The 21,332-nt window shown below is 33.2% G+C and overlaps 2 protein-coding genes across 2 annotated transcripts; one reads left to right on the top strand and one right to left on the bottom strand.

Moving 5' to 3' along the window:
• Positions 1-664: 664 nt before the first annotated feature.
• LOC132742185 (retinol dehydrogenase 13-like) lies at positions 665-9,418 on the bottom strand. Its single transcript, XM_060730511.1, has 6 exons — positions 9,114-9,418; positions 5,491-5,609; positions 4,391-4,540; positions 3,564-3,668; positions 1,535-1,753; positions 665-876 (listed from the first exon to the last, which is right to left on the bottom strand). The coding sequence occupies exons 1-6, from the start codon at positions 9,230-9,232 to the stop codon at positions 665-667; spliced, it is 924 nt and encodes a 307-aa protein (XP_060586494.1). The 5' UTR covers positions 9,233-9,418.
• Positions 9,419-10,182: 764 nt separating this feature from the next.
• LOC132742184 (retinol dehydrogenase 13-like) lies at positions 10,183-21,002 on the top strand. The gene is made up of 8 exons (XM_060730510.1): positions 10,183-10,314; positions 10,699-10,817; positions 14,903-15,058; positions 16,767-16,871; positions 18,062-18,271; positions 18,833-18,915; positions 19,699-19,907; positions 20,866-21,002. The coding sequence occupies exons 1-8, from the start codon at positions 10,244-10,246 to the stop codon at positions 20,963-20,965; spliced, it is 1,053 nt and encodes a 350-aa protein (XP_060586493.1). The 5' UTR covers positions 10,183-10,243; the 3' UTR covers positions 20,966-21,002.
• The last annotated feature ends 330 nt before the right edge of the window (positions 21,003-21,332 follow it).

The raw sequence follows: 21,332 nt of genomic DNA, 5'->3' as shown, positions 1-21,332 counted from the left end.
TTTCTCCAGGGGCAAGCTCTATATTTTCCCGCTAATTTTTTTTTTGTATTTTGGGGCCCTTTAAATCCCCTTTAACATTAAATGCAACAATTTTTAATTTCAAAACTGGGCCCAATCCCTTTCAAAAAAATGCAGCAGAATAAAATTTAAATTTTTTTAAAGCAATTTCAAAATTTTTGAGCAAAAAACAGACAAAACGAGGGAAAAAAAAAATTTTCCAGCTAAACAATGGTCTTTCCCAAAAGCTTAATGTCTAAATCTTTAACGTCTCACTCCAAAGTTTTTTCCTGAAGTTCCCAGGACATTTTTAAAAGGTACGCTTTTCCCCTTTCATTCCCCCGAAAAACAAAACATTCCTTTTTAAAATCATAAATTAAAATACCCAAAAAAAATTCCCTTTTTTTGAAAAAAGAAATAAATTAAATTCATAAATTGGTCAGCAAACCTTATTCATATAGTTTATACAAACATTTTAAACAATTATCCAAGCAACTTTATAAACATGCAATATTATAAAGAATTGTAAAAAAAAATAAATAGGAATAAAACCTATTTCAAAATAGACATGTTGATGTTAAAAACGTATTTAAAAATCCAAATCAACGCATTTGTAAAATACATTTTTAAACATTTCTTCAAATTAATAACTTTTCGGGATTTGAACTTACTTATACAGAAATCCAGAAACTTTGGATAGAGCATCAGCTAGGGTGCAGAATACAGTGGTCTGAGCCCCATCCTCTGGGTGCTTCATCATATACCACATGAACGGTGCAAATGTCAGGTTGATGAACGCACTCTGACGGAATGGCATATGACGATGAATTTTGGTACGAACAACCCCTGGTATAATACAGTTCATAGTAACACCAACATCTGCAAAAAAGACAATTAAGGGTCAATGATATCATTTTTCAAACTGGCGTAACTTGTGTTGTCTAAAACTTTAACTGGTAGAGCTGTCATTGATGTCAAGAAATATCAATGTAATATTGATGTTTTTTGGGTATGTTTTCAATCGAAAGATACAAATAAACAATTACTCTACCAATTACATACATGTAGTAAGATCATAATTATAGCATTATGTTTCATTATCTGTACCTTGTAAAATATCTTATATATTATATCTTATAATATACTTGCCCTGTTTACAATTTGGAATAATTCATTTGTCATGAAAGGGATTTCCATATAAAACTGAGAAGCCAACAATACACCGTCTTGTCAACATTGACCAAGCTCTATACTGGTGGTATATGCAAGTCATTACTTTTAATAGAATTCTCAAATCTTTGTCGGCTTCAAGTGAGTAGCCGATACTGGTACCATGTTGAGAAAACATAGCTGTGATCCCTGACAGGGCTCAAACTCTTGATTCCTGAGCTTATACACATCTTAACTACAAGCACTGATCTAGATATTTTATGCAACTAGTGCAGACCCCTTAGTAAACACTGTAAAGCAAATCCAAATTTTCAACTTGTTTTACAAAACAAATTAATTTAAACTTTGCAAAAAAAACAAAACCTACCTTCAACGGGGAATCTCTTGGCAAACTCTTTGGTAAAGAAGACAACAGCTAACTTGCTCTGGGCGTAGGCAGCTGAAGGGACATATTCCTTCGTCTCAAAGTTGATGTCTTCAAAGTCCAGCTCGGCTAACTGATAAGCCGGGGCTGTTGTATTCATTATCCTGGACGGTGCTGATTGTTTCAGCGTATCGTACAGTAGATGTGTTAGGAAGAAATGACCTGTAACAGCAAAAGAATCATTATTTCAGGCAAACCATTAAATTACAGAAACTTTCAATTTCAAATAAATTTGAATCAAAATAAACATTTTTTTTTAATGAAACACATTTTCTTGTTTTTTTTTCAGTTAAGTTTTGAGTGATTTCATGATCAACATAAATGATGTCCTTGAAGTGGCACCAACCATCACACTACACACTAACAATAATGTCATGTGGGAATTTTCCAGCTTAACTGGTGGAGTAATTTCTCAGATGCCCTTTTCATGCATTACTTCAGGCAAAAATTGTTGTTAAAAACTAGAAATGTGTCATCATGCCACGGATGCCCCCGCATGCAGCCAAAATTTCAGATGTTATAATATTTAGTTCCAAATTTGTTTGCACAAATTATTGTTTTAATTTTAAGTTCAAAGCCCTTAAAACTTTTCAATGTTAACACAAACCATTTTCATACAATGTTCAAGGCACTGAAATTATTCAGTGTTAACCTTTTGAAAAAAGCATATTTCATATTTGTAGCCAAAATAATGGCTACATACATTTCCACAAAAGTATGAGTGCTGAAACTGAAAGTTCAAAATTTTTCCAACATTCAAGAAAGATAAGTTTGTCCAAAATCATTGAACCATGACCAAATTCAAACTTAAACTGCTTATTCCTAAGATGTATCTATATTATTTTCAAAGTGAAAGGGACATAACTCTGCCAAAAATCATCGAACCATGACCAAATTTAAACTTGACCTGCGCCTTCCTTTGACATATTCATATGTCAAATTTGAGTTTAATATGTAACACTGTTGGGTAGATAATGAACAGAAACTGTAAATTTCATATTATTTTCAAAGTGAAAGGGGCATTACTCTGCCAAAAATCATTGAACCATGACCAAATTCAAATTTGGCCTGGGCATTCCAAAAACATATCCATGTGTCAAATTTGAGTTAAATGTGTTGTACCGTTGGGGAGATAATAAACAGAAACTGAAAATTTCATATTATTTTCAAAAGTGAAAGGGGCATAACTCTGCCAAAAATCACCGAACCAATGACCAAATTCAAAACTTGACCTGTATTTTCTCATGATATATCCATATGTCAAATTTGAGTTGAATGTGTTGTACCGTTGGGAGATAATGAACGGAAACTGAAAATTTCATATTATTTCAAAGTGAAAGGGGCATATCTCTGCCAAAATACCATGACCAAATTCAAACTTGACCTGTATTTGCTCATGACATATCCCTATGTCAAGTTTGAGTTGAATATGTAATACTGTTGGGGAGATAATGAACGGAAACTGAAAATTTCATTTTATTTTCAAAGTAAAAGGGCATAACACTGCCAAAAATTATCAAAACATGACCAAATTCAAACTTGACCTGTATTTTGTCATAACATATCCATATGTCAACTTTGAGTTGAATGTGTGGAACCGTTACTAAGATAATGAACGGAAACTGATGATGACGGAATGACAGAATGACGGAATGACGGAATGACGGAAGGACGGAATGACGGAAGGACGGAAGGACGGAACAGGGTAACACTATATGCCCCGGCCATTACATGGCGGGGGCATAAAAAAACAGTTTAATATTACGTAAAATATGGGCTCAGAGCACTAAGACCTTACTATAACCAGAGATGTAGATAATGTTATTTATGTCTTCAGGCTCTGCTATAACAGAGGTCTGAAAAAAATTCTGCAAATTTATTTAAATTGACAATGACATTCATAACAGCAGTTCTTCTCACAAAATTATTGAGTTAGCATTTTAAAAAAGGTTTAAAATAGACAGAAACCTACCTAAATAGTTCACTTGTAAATGATACTCAAACTTATCATCTGTGATACTCTTTGGTGCCATCATAACTCCGGCATTGTTGATAAGGTAGTGAAGCTTATCCTCCTCTGTAAATGTATTACTTTTATCTTAACTGATACATAACTGTACAATCAAAGCTAATGTACATTAAAGATTTATTACAAACACCCAAAAGAATGTTAATTGAACACTAGAAATTTTGAAAATCTAGTGGATTAACTGCTTTGCAAATATCTTATCATACTAAGTTGTAAATGTCATTTTAATTTATACATAAATATATGTCCATATCAAATCAAGTCTGTGAGTTAGGACCAGTTTTGAGGTAAAAAATGGATAGCATTCCACTCTTCTGAAAGTATTTTTCCCATAAGAAAAAACTCCCATGTAAAAAGAATAAAAATTAAATATACTAGCTTTTTTTTTCCCTTCTTATTTTCATGTAAAGTGAATTACGATCAATGGAATTACATTTATTTATTTTCTTATAATGATAATTAATTATTATGACATAAATGTCCCTTTGGGTTGAAAAACAAATGATAATTGTCACATAAATATCCCCTCGGTTTAAAAAACAATTGGATGATTATTCATTCATTTAAAATAAGACCAGTTCATGTTAAATGCTGAATTCTGCGTAAGCCGGTGCTAGGGAGGCATGCACGGTCGCTTGCATCACTACCATCCATGAACAGGCTAAATCAAACCGAGCATGCAACATATACAATTTTGCAGTGCTGGGCTTGCTTTAGGGATTCTGTATTTCTCTATTATTCTGTACATTCACAAATCATATATTACTTACTCTTTTTAAAAGCATCCACAAAACTTTGCACAGACTTAAGAGATGATAGGTCGCATTTTATTGCAAATATCTTCTCATTTTTTGTCTTCTCTTTCACCTCTTTAACAACAGCTTCCCCATCACTAACACAAGCAATATAAACTCTTGCTCCTGGAAAAAGATATGTTTTGTTTTATATGTATTTTGCTTAATGGTGAAACAGTGCACATTGATGTTATGCTTATCATGGGTTTAAAAACTACAAGTATCCCTTAGCTTTTGATAGTGGCATGCAGTGTTTTATTCCCCACACAGTTTTGTTTTTATGAGAATTCACAATTTTCAAATTGTATAGTCACTGACAAAATTGTCAATACCTTAAACAAATGAGAAACTAAAGAGAGACACTTATCTATGAGACTTTACTTTAATCTTTAATAATGTCAATTAAGTTTTCAACACACAATGACTGTTTAACCAATTTAATAGCTAAATTTTAACAGTATGAAATTAATAACTAGTACTATTTTGGCTTATACATATTTCTTCGATATACATGTATTATTTGCATGATAAACAATATTTATACATACATTTTGGGATTGGGTACTAAGAAAGCTAGGAAAGCTTATGAGTGTCCTCTCAAATAGTACTATTTTCACAATTTAAATGGCCAGAAACCCATTCACAAAAAACTTAAATGGCATTTTGCTTGTCACTGACAAAGGGATATAACTACTATGTATCAAGAAAGTTGAAACATGGTACCTTCAAGTTATCTTAACTTGTCAATGAATGCTATGAATAAATTTGTGTCACACTTAGTAACTGTTACTCAGAAGCATGACTGCCTAAGCTAAAGAGGGCAACATGGAAACTTTAAAGTAAAGTAACAGAGTTGTTATGAAGTTAAAACAGTTCATTTAGACTGTTAATTTGTATGCAGAAGTGGACAAAACCAGTCATTATTTTTAGTAAAATTAATCAGCTGAAACCCTATATACATTGTAGTATAATACTACCATAAAGGGCATAAGCACAATTTAATCATTTATTTAACACTTTATATTCATTGAGAAGTCATAACAAAAACAGAAGAATAACAAAATATTAGAGTTTACCTCTTTTAGCAAAGTCTTCAACAATATATCTGCCAATACCACCATTGCCTCCGGTAACTATTGCTACCTTATCCTCTAATTTCAACTCACTAGTACACCTAGCACCCCTGAAGTACTGTCTAAATATACAAAATATATAAATTTTATGATAAATACTGTTTAAGGCATGGAAGCATTTATAACTAGTATGGATTACTTTATGTATGAATTTATAGGTTCTTTTCAAGTTCTTTGGAAGTTATATTTATGTTTTAACTGGTTTTACTTTTATGATGATCTTAACTCATTTCTGAAATTCTGATCATATCTCAGAAGTTGATAATCTAACCAGCTCTCCTGGATAACTAACCAGTAATAGCCAGTATCTCAGCAAGTGACTGGCTACTAATCCCATGTAGGTACTGGTCAATGACCTCCAATTAAAACCTAAAAAAGAGGGCCATGATGGCCCTGAGGTCGCTCACCTGTATATAGGCCCCCCACCCCGGGCCAATTTTTACCCAAGGGCTTTTATTTGTTTATTTGAACAGACTTGGTAGACATCCATAAGAAGATGTTTCATGCTAAACATCTAAGTTCTAGCTCATTGGCTTTTTTAAAAGAAGATTTTTAAAGTTTTTACTATACACATATAGTTAAAAACAATGTCACCCCTGGGGCAGGGCCAGTTTTGACCCCCGGGCGTTTATTTTAACAAACTTTGTAGATATTTACTTAAAGATGTTTCATGCTTAATATCTAAACTCTAGCTATTTGGGTTTTTCCAAAGAAGATTTTTAAGTTTTTGCTATACACATATAAGGAAAATCAATGACCCCCTCCTTGGGCGGGGCCAGTTTTGACCCCAGGGCTTTTATTTGAACATACTTGGTAGACACCCATTAGAACATGTTTCATGCTAAATATCTTAGCTCTAGCTCTTTGAGTTCTTTAAAAGAAGATTTTTTAAGTTTTTACTATATGCATATAGGGAAAATCAATGACCCCCGGGGCGGGGCCAATTTTGACCCCAGGGCTTTTATTTGAACAAACTTGGTAGACACTCACTAGAAGATGTTTCATGCCAAATATCTAAGCTCTAGCTCTTATGGTTCATTAAAAGAAGATTTTTTAAGTTTTTACTATATGCATATAGGGAAAATCAATGACCCCCCGGGGCGGGGCCAATTTTGACCCCAGGGCTTTAATTTGAACAAACTTGGTAGACAATCACTAGAAGATGTTTCATGCTTAATATCTTAGCTCTAGCTCTTTGGGTTCTTTAAAAGAAGATTTTTAAGTTTTTACTATATGCATATAGGGAAAATCAATGACCCCCTGGGTCGGGGCCAATTTTGACCCCAGGGCTTTTATTTGAACAAACTTGGTAGACATTCACTAGAAGATGTTTCATGCCAAATATCTAAGCTCTAGCTCTTACGGTTCTTTAAAAGAAGATTTTTTAAGTTTTTACTATATGCATATAGGGAAAATCAATGACCCCCAGGGGCGGGGCCAATTTTGACCCCAGGGCTTTTATTTGAACAAACTTGGTAGACACTCACTAGAAGATGTTTCATGCCAAATATCTAAGCTCTAGCTCTTATGGTTTTTTTTAAAAGAAGTTTTTTCTTTTGGTTGCCATGGCAACCAGAGTTCTGCATGGAATTAAATTCTTTGAACAATTTTTAAAGGTGACCACCAAAGGAACATTCCTGTGAAGTTTGGATGAAATTGGCTCAGTGGTTTATGAGGAGATGTCATTTAAAGCAAAAGTTTACGGACGGACAGACGGACGCCGGACGAAAAGCGATCACAAAAGCTCACCCTGTCACTTTGTGACAGGTGAGCTAAAAATGTGTAAAGTTTTATAATATTTAACTTAATACCTTCTTTAACTGTTCACAATGGGCTATAACCTACATGTAGTTCATGTAAGAATAATGCTAGATAACATTAGGGCTGTAACGATTACTTGGATGCTCGGAAAATAGTGATTCAGACATTGACAATACCGCAGCATGTTATATAATTAAGAAATACAAAGATTTGTTTCAACTTCACTGTTAATGAAATTTCAACAAAGATCAACCAGAAAACCGTATGTACATATACTGTATACATTTTTAAATGCTCAGACTGAAAAGTATGGATTCGTCCTTATGCATTTGTCCTTTGGCACATTTAAAGTCAACAAGAAAATAGTATACATGTTCGTTTAAAAGTTAAGTAATGAAAAAAAATTTTGATACATATTACTATTTTAACAACTCAAACTGACAAAACATTTCCACATTAAAAAACATGGTATGTACATAGACTTACAGTTACTTAATTAAGCGTGAATGGGTTGACCATTTAAGTAACTGTTTTTTTCCTACCAGTCAAACTGTTACAACCTAATTTTAACTGTCATTTTTAGCATGGAAAATTTATCAAATTTATTGGTATCACTGTTGCTAGTTTGAATTGATTCAAAATCAGTTAAAATCAGAAAACATCTTTCAGTTCTTCAATAAATCATTAGAATATATATTTTGTTACATATCTCAATCAAAAATTTATTCAATAACAGCTCTCTGAACACATACAAGCAGTTTGTTTTGAATTTGTATTGTAAACTATTTCTTTGGCGGACATTTTATAAGGTCATCATAAAAAAATAATTTCAAGATAATTTTTCATAGAAACGAATAATTGGACGATCCGGAATTGTCCATTTAATTTTTCTTAACAATTTAAATGTTCACAATCAAATAATCAATATTTGTAGCAGTTTATGCATCCATTGTTTAAATTATTTACAGAACTGTAACTTAAAACTTCAGTACCATTAGCTAGACTTCTGTGAAAAGAGCATTCACATGGCTCCAACAAGTATCCCTTCAAACAGTCAAATATTACGAATTGGCATTTAACACTTAAAAATAAAATCAACACAACAATAACCACTGATTGACTATGTCGTGTTTGTTGCTTGCCAACAACACATATGCGACTTCAGCTGCAATCAATATTGAGCATTGGAAAAACTGGCATTCTGATTGGCTGAAGACGCATAATGGTTGACAAACGTGAAGCCCCTCCTTACATGTAAATCTTACACAGTAGCAGCTGGCTACTGCATATTTTAAGGACAACAATCATGAATGACAAGTGGATTTGGAATTTTTAAGCGTACAAGGGACTGACAATCAGATTCTTTTAGCTTACATCTGCAGAAAATATGCGTAAAAATACGCTCAAATAAGTGTTTCTGAGAGCCCTGTGCAAGGCCAAAAATAATAATCTAGTCATGACTAATGACATCTCAGACAGTTATTTTAAGACTGTATATTGCGCATGTATTTTTTTTGGAAAAATGGCACAATAACCCTGCATGTCCATACATGATGTTCTATCAGTGTTCTATCATAAGCAAAATTTTATCATTTTTTGCCCCGCCCAACAGTAAATTTACATGGTTACGAAAATAAGACATAACAAAAATAATAAAATGAAATTTCTAACATGCATTTGAATTCAATGCTTTTAAAAAACAAATTATTTGAAAGAGAATTATATGTAACATGTTTAATTGGAAATTGAGAATGGAAATCTAAACCGATTGCACTCGCGAAAATACATTACAAATTAAATTTTACCTAATTCCATAGAACAGTCCGCCTACTAATGCAATAATAATTGGCCACCAAGACTGAAAGATAGCCTCAGGATCAGGCATTCCAGGGGGAAGTCCTGGCATACTTGGTTTAGTAGACATTTTGATTAAAACTAGAATGCCAAATTGAGGATTACACCGAAATAATTACACGTCGTGATAATTTCTCCATTTGATGTGACTTTGAATTGTCATTTTTCATTGTTTTCAGGTCTGTATGGTCTCTAATGACATATTTCTTGTCAAAATTATTGAAGGGAATGATAGCTTTAGATCTGTTTCTGAAATCGTATTTTTCAATAATCAAAGTCCATGATTATATTGATGTATATGAATTATTAGATAGGTTTTCGAACTAGGCTGTGCACCACTAAAGTTTATATAAAATTCGCCCCACTGACGATTCGACCCTCACTTTTATGACGATTCGCCTCACTTTATATTCAACATAATTTCAATTTATTTTTAATTAATACGTCTTTTTGAAAATGTCAGTATTATAGATAATATAAGAAATTCATAGAATGGGGAAGTTGGTTATAATGATTGTTCATTTTTTATTTTCCAACCCGGCCTTTGACTTCCCTGTATTAAATTGATGTTCTGAAATTGATAATTATTTTGCGATACCTATTTATCATTGACTTATAATACAGTGGTAAAAAATCACCAAAAATAGAACATTTTCCTGTCTAGACCCCACAATCCTTTGCGTGAGATTCATTGGCTGTTTAAATTTTGGTCAAATTCCGACAACTTGTTTTACATAATTGAATGTGTTTGTACATTTTCATCCATTTGTACCAATAATGATTTTATTACTTTTAAAAGTGTCTAATCGTAACTTATCTGGGACTTTTTGTCATGAGGCAAATTGTTATGAGATGAATTGTCAGTGGGGCTAATCATTACCAATTAGAATTTGTCAGATTTGCCTTAAGTATGGTAATGATTTAATTGAATTTGATTTTAAGCTGTATTGATATTGATAAATTTGGTGTTTTTATCATTTTGGGGAAACCTCTTTTGCATTGATCTGATTAATGAATTGCTATATCTGTTTAATTTACAGATTTCTCAAGTTAACTGTTTTGTGATGATATTATTGATAAGATGAAGATACCAACAAATATTATTCTGTTCAGTGGTATAGGAACAGCCTTTGGTGCTGGTGTCCTTCTCAAGTAAGTAGAAAAAACCCAGGTAAATAGAGAATATTCACAGAATGAGTGTATGTTAAATACTAAATTTATTGAGAAAGTTGAATAAAGTCATTTAAGGCAAGCCTCTGATGAGAATAATATTTTAAAGTTTGATTCAATATGTAATAAATTTAGCTATGAACCAACACAACTATAATATTCTTTTAATCACATAGACAAAATAAGAATTGTTTACATTAAAGCAGCAAACATTTAACATATGAACATATCAGAATTTTAATTACTTCAATTAATTCAACAACTTATATGTAAAAAAACTAAAATCTATTAACATGTATGTCTATATCCTAGCCTTTCAGTTACCTCACTTACATTAAGTAATATTCAATGTACATGTTTCTTCAGAGATTATTATGGTGGAGAGAGATACAAAGAAAAACATGACATTCTAGCAAAGACAGTGATAATCACAGGTGCTAACACTGGGATAGGAAAGGAAACAGCCAAAGAATTAGCAACAAGAGGTATACTATAAAAACTTTCGATGGTCTGATATCATGGATGCAAAAACATTAGCCATGAGAGGTACACTTTAAAATGTTTATGTGGTCAGATATCATTGATGCAAAGAAAAAGCCATGCGATGTTTACTGTAAAATGTTTATTTGGTCTGATATTATTGATACATCAATGAATTAAGATTAATGATCTTATTATGCAGTAGCTTATACAATGCTGAGGTATCGATACATGGCTATACATTTTACTAATATGAATTAGGCAAAGCCTATGAACGGGGAAGTCGTTAAAAATTCCTTTCATTCTTTCCGTTTTAAAGGTGTCATTCGGTATTACATGCACCGCTTCTGTTTTCACTCGGAATACTCGACGATTATCTTTTATCCGAAAAGTTGAGATTTGTTCCGTTATCGGAATACCCCGCCTATTATCATTGAGTTACATTGTAAATGGCGGCGCCCGACTAGAACTGACACTGAAAATTTCATTGATAGGTATAGAATTCTATATATTTTTTAATTGTTTTTTATTTGATTTTCTTTTAAATATACACGTGTAGTCTATAGCCGGGCAAGCCAAAGCCCGGACCCGCTTCGCGGGCCCGGTCTTTGACTTCCCCGTATTAATTAAGTCTTGTTCTCTTATTTGAACAGTGCTGTAGTTTCAGAGGCTCGTAACTGCTTATTGTTTATTACTTTATTACATAATTGAAGCCAGAAATATAATGTTTAAATAGCCATAGTCACTGTTGGTATAACAGAATAAACAGATATAAAACAGGGTATAGTGGGCATTATCTTTTAAGACTTGAACATTGCAAACCTTGCATTCAAAACCGTCAGTTTAGCGCAATAGGTAGAGCGTTGGACTGTGAAATGGGTGACCCGGGTTTGATTCCCGGAAAGTGCAGGTCACTTTCATTGTGATTGATCATGATATCTTTTCTATGGTCATTTGCACTGAACCTCTGCTCTGGCATGTACAGAAGTTTCAGTTCCTTGTGAAAGTGAAGGCAACTGGTACTGGTAAACTGCTTGACAGCCTGCCCAGGAACGATGCAGTGGCTGAACTGTGCTCTGGTAAATTCAATGTGGCTTACTGTTGACATCCGGAGTAAAAACTACCAACATAACCTTGCATTCATATTGACTAAATATAAGTATCATGATTCTGTATCATTAGTATTACCAAGATATAGTGGTCATATTGTAATTTATTTTCAGCAGTGATACCCAACTCTAGTAAAATGTCTTTTAAATCATCTGTAAAGTAACACACATTAATTCTTGGTCTAACTGTTTCTTCAGGCCATTATCTCTGAATTGCTTAATTATGCACTTATAAATCAGTAAGAAGGCATGAGAAGAAAATATGAATTACCAGTCTTATCTTTTTTATTAGTGGAAATATTTTATGGCCTTGAAATTATTGTTCTATACATTGAATGAAGCTTAGAAAAAAAATGCACAAGAAATAATATGTCTGTAATTACCTACAATGTGTATTAATTGATAATAAACTTGAAATTACAATCTTTATATTCTGCTCAAATACCTTAGTTTTATTTTTAATCACTTGCCTTTATATTATTTGTGATGTATGTATAACATTTATCATAGTTTGGGGACCTTTCTGTTGAAAATGTGTCAGAGTTAAATCGTATACATATACACGCACAGTGCGTTAACTGGCGTGCAGGTATCAGTTAACCGCACTCCAGAGCATGCCTGTTGAGTGGCTCATTTTTATACGCCCGTTTGAAAAACGGGACGTATTATGGGAACGCCCCTGGCGGGCGGGCGGGCGGGCGGGCGGCATCCAATTTTGTCCGGAGCATATCTCCTACATGTATGGAGGGATTTTAATGAAACTTCATATAAATGTTCACCACTATGAGGAGCAGTGTCGAGCACATAAACCAGGTCTCTAGGTCAAAGGTCAAGGTCACACTTAGAGCTCATTGAAAAATGCTTGTCCGGAGCAAAACTTCCACATGTATAGAGGGATTTCAATATTACTTGGCACAAATGTTCACCATTGTGAGGCGGAGTGTCGCGTGCAAGATTCAGGTCCTTGCGGCCAAGGTCAAGGTCACACATAGAGGTCAAAGTTCAGATAAAAATATGAAGATGTGTATATGGACCATTTAGTCATCATTTATTGAGGGATTGTAACACAAATGGTCATTATCAAGACAATAGCTGTGATACATATAATTTAGGTCAATATATACAAGGTCAAGGTCACTAAAGATGATGAAATATCCAGATTTTGTAAATAGAATTTAATCAAAGGGCGACAACAAAGTTATTACTTTGTTCATAAATGACTTACACAATTACTCCCCTTGATCTACTTTCACTTTCAATTCTAAAAATAGAATTTAATCAAAGGGCATGAAATAATCCTCTTTCTTGGACTTGAGTATGTTCTAAAGAATGTAACATTTATTTACACATGTTTCATTCATTGGTCAAGATTCTTAACTGTGATAACTATGGTGTTCTGTAGACTTGGTATTTGTTCATAAAGATCATACAGTAATTACCTTATCAAATGTAAATACTTTCTCATAGAAATTTAATTATATTTTAATTTTCAAAGTAAATATCAGTTCAGCTCATTCAAAGATTAAGAATTGTAATGAAATGTATTTCCCTAGAATAAAATCTTAAATCAGAATTTTTTTAGTTATTAAATTACAATTACATGTACTTTTTATACGCCCGTTTAAAAAAAGATAAAAATATGAAGATGTGTATAGGGACGATTTAATCATCATTTATTGAGGGATTGTAACTCAAATGGTCATTATAATGACTACGGCTGTGACACATGTACTTTAGGTCAATAATATGCAAGGTCAAGGTCACTAAAGATGGTGAAATATCCAGATTTTGTCTGGAGCATATCTCCTACATGTATGGAAGAATTTTTATAATACTTTATGGAAAAATGTTCACCACCATGGTAATGTAATTGCTCCATGCATGATCCAGGTCAAAGGTCAAGGTCACACTTAGAGCTCATTGAAAAACGCTTGTCCGGAGCAAATTTCTACATTCATAGGGGGTTTTCAATATAACTTGGCACAAATGTTCACCATTGTGAGGCTGAGTGTCGCATGCAAAATTCAGATCCCTGCGACCAAGTCAAGGTTACACATAGAGGTCAAAGTTCAGATCAAAATTTGAAGATGGTTATAGGGACCATTTAGTCATCATTTATTGATGGATTGTAGCACAAATGGTTAACTATCATGACTACAGGTGTTTACACATTTAATTTAGGTTAATATTTGCAAGGTCAAGGTCACTGGAGATGATTAAATATCCAGATGTTGTCCGGAGCATATTTTCTACACGCATGGAGGAATTTTAATTTTACTTTTATAGAATTGTTCACCACCATGAGACGTAGTGCCCTGCACATAAACCAAGTCTCTAGTCAAAGGTGAAGGTCACAGTTAGAGCTCATAGAAAAAACACTTGTCTGGAGCAAAAACTTCTACATGCATAGAGGGATTTCAATATAATTTGGCACAAATGTTTCATCATTGTGAGGCTGAGTGCCGTGCATAAAATTCAGGTCCCTGCGACCAAGGTCAAGGTCACACATTCTGTGCATATCTTCCCTACTGATTTGTTTTAAGGTTCATTTAACAACACAGTGCCAAGAATAAAAACTTGCTTGCTAGATAACACTTATCCATAATGCCCCCATCTCCATCTAAAGCTTTTTCGTAAACGGGCGTATTTTGTGACTATGGCACCCTTGTTGCTAGCTGGGGTTTACTTATTATGACAGCAGAGAAAGGAGAAGCGGCAGAAATATTATTATTCAGATGCTCGTTCATTGGTAGCTTTTTTCTGGGGTTTTATATTGTGACATTTTACAGGGAACACGTTGTTATGTTTGACTATGATACAAAAGAGAAAGAACACCAAAACACTCAGCAATCTGATTTATATTCAGGGGCTATGCCCCCTCCTACAAATCAGATAACCTCGTGTTTCGGTGCTCTTTCTATTACATTATTTTTATTCATCAAATAGTAATTTACATGTATTTATTATGTTTTAACTTTCAGGGGGCAGATTAATATTAGCTTGCCGGAATTTAGAGAAATGTGAGAAAACAAAGGACGAGATTATTCAGGAGTCTTTCAATAAGAGTATAGTTTGTAAGAAACTAGATCTTGCATCATGTGAATCCATCCGAAACTTTGCAAAAACGGTCGTAGAAGGTACAGTGTGAATTTTATTCCCTTTAAATATGGCAGCATGGGAGTGGTTTACCCGCCAGACTTGTAAATATAAAGATTACTAGCCGCATGGGTTCAACCTCCATGGGACCAAGCTGTAGTTTCCTTGAACAACAAACTTCACTCATTTCTTAGTACATGGGTGCAAGTTTTCAGGCATATGCCAAATTTTATCATGTTTTACTATTAGATTATGTAGGAAAATGATTATGAATTTCAGTTTTAATTTTTATTAATTTTCAACTTGCACCCATGTTATTACTGGTTGGTTTTATAAACAGATTTAGGAATGTCCCATTAAGCTTATTTTTATACTATACCCCTTAAAGGATTTCCCTTCATGTCAAAAAAGCTCAGTGGAGTCCCTTGAATGCACACAATCATATTATATGTTATTTTGGTTTTGGAGTGATATATGTGGATATATTACCTGCCAAGATTTTATATCACCCGAGCCGTTAGGCGAGGGTGATATTTTATCTTGGCAGGTAATATATCCACATATATCACTCCAAAACCAAAATAATAATTTTATTACCCTTCCCCTGCCGAGTTTAAACGATTTTTTAAAATATCATTGCTGTTTCAAATGAAACGTCGAAATAAGATTCCCTTTAGGGTACCTCTTCATCACAACATGACGTCACATAAATACATGACGTATTTTTCCCGTACGTAACGAATGTAAACAAGAGAAAAGGAGTTGTCTATTGAAAGCACTTTTTTGTAATTAATATCAAGCTTTCACAAGGTCATATTTGTTTTCAATACTGATGGGAATTTGTATCATTACTCTACTTTAGTAAATATTTATCATTTGACAGTTAAAAGTGCTTGTAAATCGGAATTTACACCGCGTAAAATCGAACCGTACGCGCATCACCTCAGCGCATGTCGTTTACAACGTTGGGTACCCAACGGGAAAATTTAGTGTGTATATTACCCGTCTGGCTCGGTTATATCAATTTCTTTCGGGTGATCAATATCCAATCAAAAAGGCGGAAAAAATCTGGAAGGGTAATAAACATGTATGTCAATCAGAGTGGTTGTAAAATGGTACAGCATTTAATTTGATGAAATTTACAAAACTAAGCATACACAATTTAATGTTGTAAGGAGTCAGAGATTATTGTGGTATCAAGTTAATAGTCAATCCTGTATACATAAAAATGACCGAGTGGTTAAAGTTCCTGACTTCAAATCATTTGCCACTCAAGACTCCTACAATAGACTTGGGACTGTCAGATATTAACATTTTAGCTTGCCAGGTTATTGACGTTCAGTAATTTAACTTAAGGCCAAGCTCATGCCTGAAATAATGCATGTAGGGCACCTGAAGTCTTACTTGAGCAGTAAAGCTGTAACATTGCAGTGATCTCAAAAACCAGGGGAATTTATTTATATACAAGTTATGACCCTTAGATGTGATCCTTCATGCAGGTTTTTTAATTGAAGACATAGTTGAAAATTAAAGCTAATTTTAATTGTGCAAGCTTATTAGCTTAAGGTTTTCAGCGTACCCGTTTATGTACTATGACAATTGACGCATCAGATGAAAAATAAAAATGTTGAAAAGTGGCTTATAAAGTTTTGAAAGCCAGAACTACAAACGTGTATGCAAATATGCAATTTCATCATTAATTAACTCTTTGATTCTATGATTTATTTTGATTGTTTTTGTTTGTTTTAGAGGAGAGACATATAGATATACTAATAAACAACGCTGGTGTAATGGCATGTCCAAAAGAATTTACAGAAGATGGGTTTGAATGGCAATTAGGAGTTAATTATTTAGGTAACTCTTTTCATTTCTTTTATCTCTTAAAATTTGAGGGGGGTGGGGGGGACGCGGGGGACACTAATTAGAGGGGGGCATTGATTGGAAATAATACAGTAGCTGATAATTGACAGTTGAATTCATGTAACTCATCAGGACCATTCTTCTTATGAATATATTATATTTTTTCTTCATTCTAATTGATTTCATTATTTTAAAAATCATTTCTTCTTACATACAATATATTACAGTCGACTCTCGTTTATCTCGAAGTCATCGGGAACCGTCCAAAAATATCGAGATAACGAAATGTCGAGATAAACATATTATGATATTAGGGTTTGAATAAGGCAGAAACTGATTTTTACAAAAAGACATGTGCATACCTTATGTCAAATAAACTATGATATCCCCATGTCTTGTTTTCATAGGCCTAGTCCAATATTTAACAAAGTAACCATTAGCGGATGTTACCAGCGGAAATACGGGTTTCTGTGATAAAAAACACATCGTGAGGTTTACTCAGTAATACACCAATATAGTGGAAAACATTATTTTCAGGATGGTTGATTTGGATATCCTCCTAGGTTATTTATCGGGTCTTTCTCGATGTTGTTCGAACCGCTGATTGATTTGGTTTTGATGTTATAAAACAATATTGCAACGATAGCGTTTATATACTTTCACTATTTCATTTACATTAAAAGTCATAATGAATTGATACAGTGTTCGAATTTTTATAAATAATAGAACGTAAAATTCACTCATTTTGGACATAAGTCAATCAACACGCTAAATCTAGATTTACTTTTATAAAAACAGCTAAACATGTTACAAACATAATCATCATTATGACACGCGCTATTGAGCAATCATCGTCTGGTTTGTGTTTTTCACACGTCTGAAGGGAACAGACGAAAGAAAAACTATTAGTCCGAGATAAACAAAGAATAATAGTGTTGAAAATAACTGTTGGGGCTGAAATTGTACATCGAGATACTGAAAATATCGAAATAAAAATATCGAGATAAACAAATATTTCCAATATAGATAAAGAAGGAAGAAAATCGGGACTTTCATAATTTTATCGAGATATCGGAATATCGAGAAAAGCGATGTCGAGATAACGATAGTTGACTGTATATATAATATCTGATTTCAAGTTGCAGGTCAATTTTCTTCTCAGTTATGTTCTTTTATAATTTCAGGACCATTTCTTTTAACTAATTTATTGCTAGACAAGTTAAAACAATCACCCAGTGCCAGAATAATAAACCTTGTCAGTCCTTTGTATAAAAGGTCAAAAATAAACTTTGAAGATTTGAACAGTGTACAAAATTATCATCCAAAAGAGGCTTATGGTGTGAGTAAGTTGGCGCTAATGTTATTTTCCCAGGAATTGGCTCGAAGACTTGAAGGTAAGGAGAATATTAACATGGCTAACATTTATTCTTTTAAAAGAAAATCCGCTTGTAAGTAAGTTAGTAAAGGGCTGTTGTATCCTATATTCTAACATAAGAATGACCTTTCAATGACCTTTAAATTTAGGTACATGTAATGCTCTGATAGAGTGGTTATCATTTCAGTCCATTTCACTCCTAAAACTGTTCCAACCATAATGGTTCACAGCGAGAAGTTTTACTGCTAAAGGGAAAGCAAGTTGTCTTGAAGAAGTTTCATTCCCTAATTTGATACTATAACACTACAGATTTAGTTTTAGTTTTATAAATCAGTTATTTTTAAAATTTAATTCCATTAGAGCTGTCGTCGACAGAAACAGTATTGATCAAGTGTTTATTTTATTTTGGTTAGTTTATATGAACATGTACGGTAAACTCTGCTTATAATGAAATTCTGTGGACCGCTGAATTTATATCATTATTTTCGGGCATCGTTATATTAGAGAAGCAACCAATCCCAAGAGTCATGACCCCAGCAACAGCATCGTTATAAGCTCTATATATATTTATTGTTATAAGTGGAGTTAATTGTATATGAGATGTTTACCGGTTTTGCATGCCGCTGGCCGGATCACAGAGACTCGGAACAGTGTTGGGATAGTGTAAAAAGGAATTTTAGAAAAAAATATATACAAATGATGATTATGTTTGTTACAAGTTTAGCTGTTTTTATAAAAAATAATCTATTAACGTGTTGATTGACTTAAGTCCAAAATGAGTGAATGATACGTTCTTTATAAATATTCGAACACTGTATCAGTTCATTATGACTTTAAATGTAAATGAAAAAGTGAAAGTATAGAAACGCTATCGTTGCAAAATAGTTTCACAACATCACCACTAAATCAATCAGCGGTCGAACAATCTCGAGAAAGACCCGATAACTAGCCCGAGAGGATATCCGGATCAACCACCCTGATAATAATGTTTTCACTTTATTGGTGTATTACTGAGTAAACCTCACTATGTGTTTTTTATCACAGACACCCCTATTTCCGCTGGTACACATCTGCTAATGTTATTTTGTTAAATATTGACTAGGCCTATGAAAACAAGACATGGGGATATCATAGTTTATTTGACATCAGGAATGCACATGTCTTTTGTAAAAATCAGTTTCTGCCTTATTCAAACCCTAATATGTTTATCTCGACATTTCGTTATCTCGATATTTTTTGGACGGTCCCGATGACTTCGAGATAACGAGAGTCGACTGTACTGTATATATAATATATAGACTATAATACAGTATATATTTTTTTCAGAATTACTCTTTACACTATCCCAACACTGTATCCAGACCCTGTTAGCCGGATTATGATATACATGTATGTGTATTTTATAAATTTCTAATTAGCACTAATCTATTTATAATCTATTAATAGGTACTAAATATTACAGTAAACTGTGCTATTCCTGGTATATCCAAAACTGAAATTGGACGTCATCTACCGATGGCACAAGCAAAATTTTCCGGTGGTTTATTGTCCCCAGTAATGTGGCTTGCTATGAAAACACCACTACAAGCTGCCCAAACCTCAGTTTATCTAGCTGTAGATCCAAGTTTGGAAAAAGTAACAGGAAAATTATTTTTGTAAGTATTTTACTTGTCCCCATATTGCAATCTCATTAAAATAAGATCATCGTTTTTGCTCCATTACTCTCAGCTGAGCTACTTAGCGAAGGGTAGTGGAGCGACAGTTAGGAAATAATTTTAATGAGATTGCCTCATATTGTGACTTGTTAAGGTTTCTGATCTCCCTTTTGACAGGAAAACAAAGCTATACTTTTACTATTATATGGATAACTCCTCTTTGTTTTCAATGTGATACAAACATTACATATTTCTTTATATTACACATTTACATTTACAAACTGTTATCCATTGGCTAAGCCATTTTAAAATTACCTGTGAAATGTTAATTTTGTTATTTTTCAGTGTTTATTTAGCTTAATAGTAATGTAATATGAGAATGAAAATCTTGCATGCTTTATCATTTGATATTAGACTTAATTAAATCTCTCACTATAGGCTTGTTTTATATCATTTATTAGACTCATAGAAAATGATCATTTGTATGGTAAACTTATATATGATTAAGTGTCTATGCCGAAAGAAGTAGGGAGAATAAGACTATCCTATACACTACAAAGATTATAGTTGCTGATGACAGGTTTTTCTCTACAGAGATTGAATGATTTTACAGTGCACCAACACAGTATAGGTCATATGGTGCCAAAACAGTAAAGTTGATTTTGGCTTACTTCAAAGCAACACCATGGGTCAATAACCAACTCATCTGATGAGCAAAGAGATGCATAGACTCCAATTATTCAAACCCATTAAGTCACCTCATGATCATGTGGGGATAAGATGTGGCTGCAATTCTTTATTCTCAACCATTTAAAGGCAACCCTCGGCCACAAGAGGATAACTTTATTGTGAAGTTTTACTTTGGGAATTTAATGACATTTATTGTAAAGATATGATTGGTTTATAGAGAGCTGTTTTGTAGAGATTTTACTGTATTATTATATTTATTTGATTTCAGTAATTCAAGAGAGACTTCTATAGCATCACCAGCTCTGGATAAGGAAGTGGCTAAAAGGATGTGGTTAATAAGTGAAAAATGGACAAAACTTTCTTCGTGACACCAACATACAGAATAAACACTTTATGAAAATATTTAATATGCAATTTTTACTAAGAAAAGATGGTAAAAAAGTGATATTTTGTATTGATATATGTGATGAATATTTACATACTGACATTATGCCCATTTTTTTCATTGTCAAGCTGAAAGGACTTGCGTATATATTTACAAAAAGATTGACTATTCTAAATATACCAGAGATTAACCAATAATTGATAATGACAAATGATAAGAGTGAATATTAAAACTGCCTAAAATAAAATGTCCCATTTTGTTATCAAAAGAACATTAAATGTAACTTATGAAGGTTATTTATAAAAATTCCTGTGGGTCACGTGAGTGTTTGACTGTTAATATGTAACAAA

This window comes from Ruditapes philippinarum, unplaced genomic scaffold, assembly GCF_026571515.1.
Source record: "Ruditapes philippinarum isolate M1 unplaced genomic scaffold, ASM2657151v2 ctg236_1_1_1_1, whole genome shotgun sequence".
Classification (NCBI taxonomy): Eukaryota; Metazoa; Mollusca; class Bivalvia; order Venerida; family Veneridae; genus Ruditapes; species Ruditapes philippinarum.
Note: the sequence above shows the minus strand (reverse complement) of the source record. Positions and strands in the feature narration are given on the sequence as shown.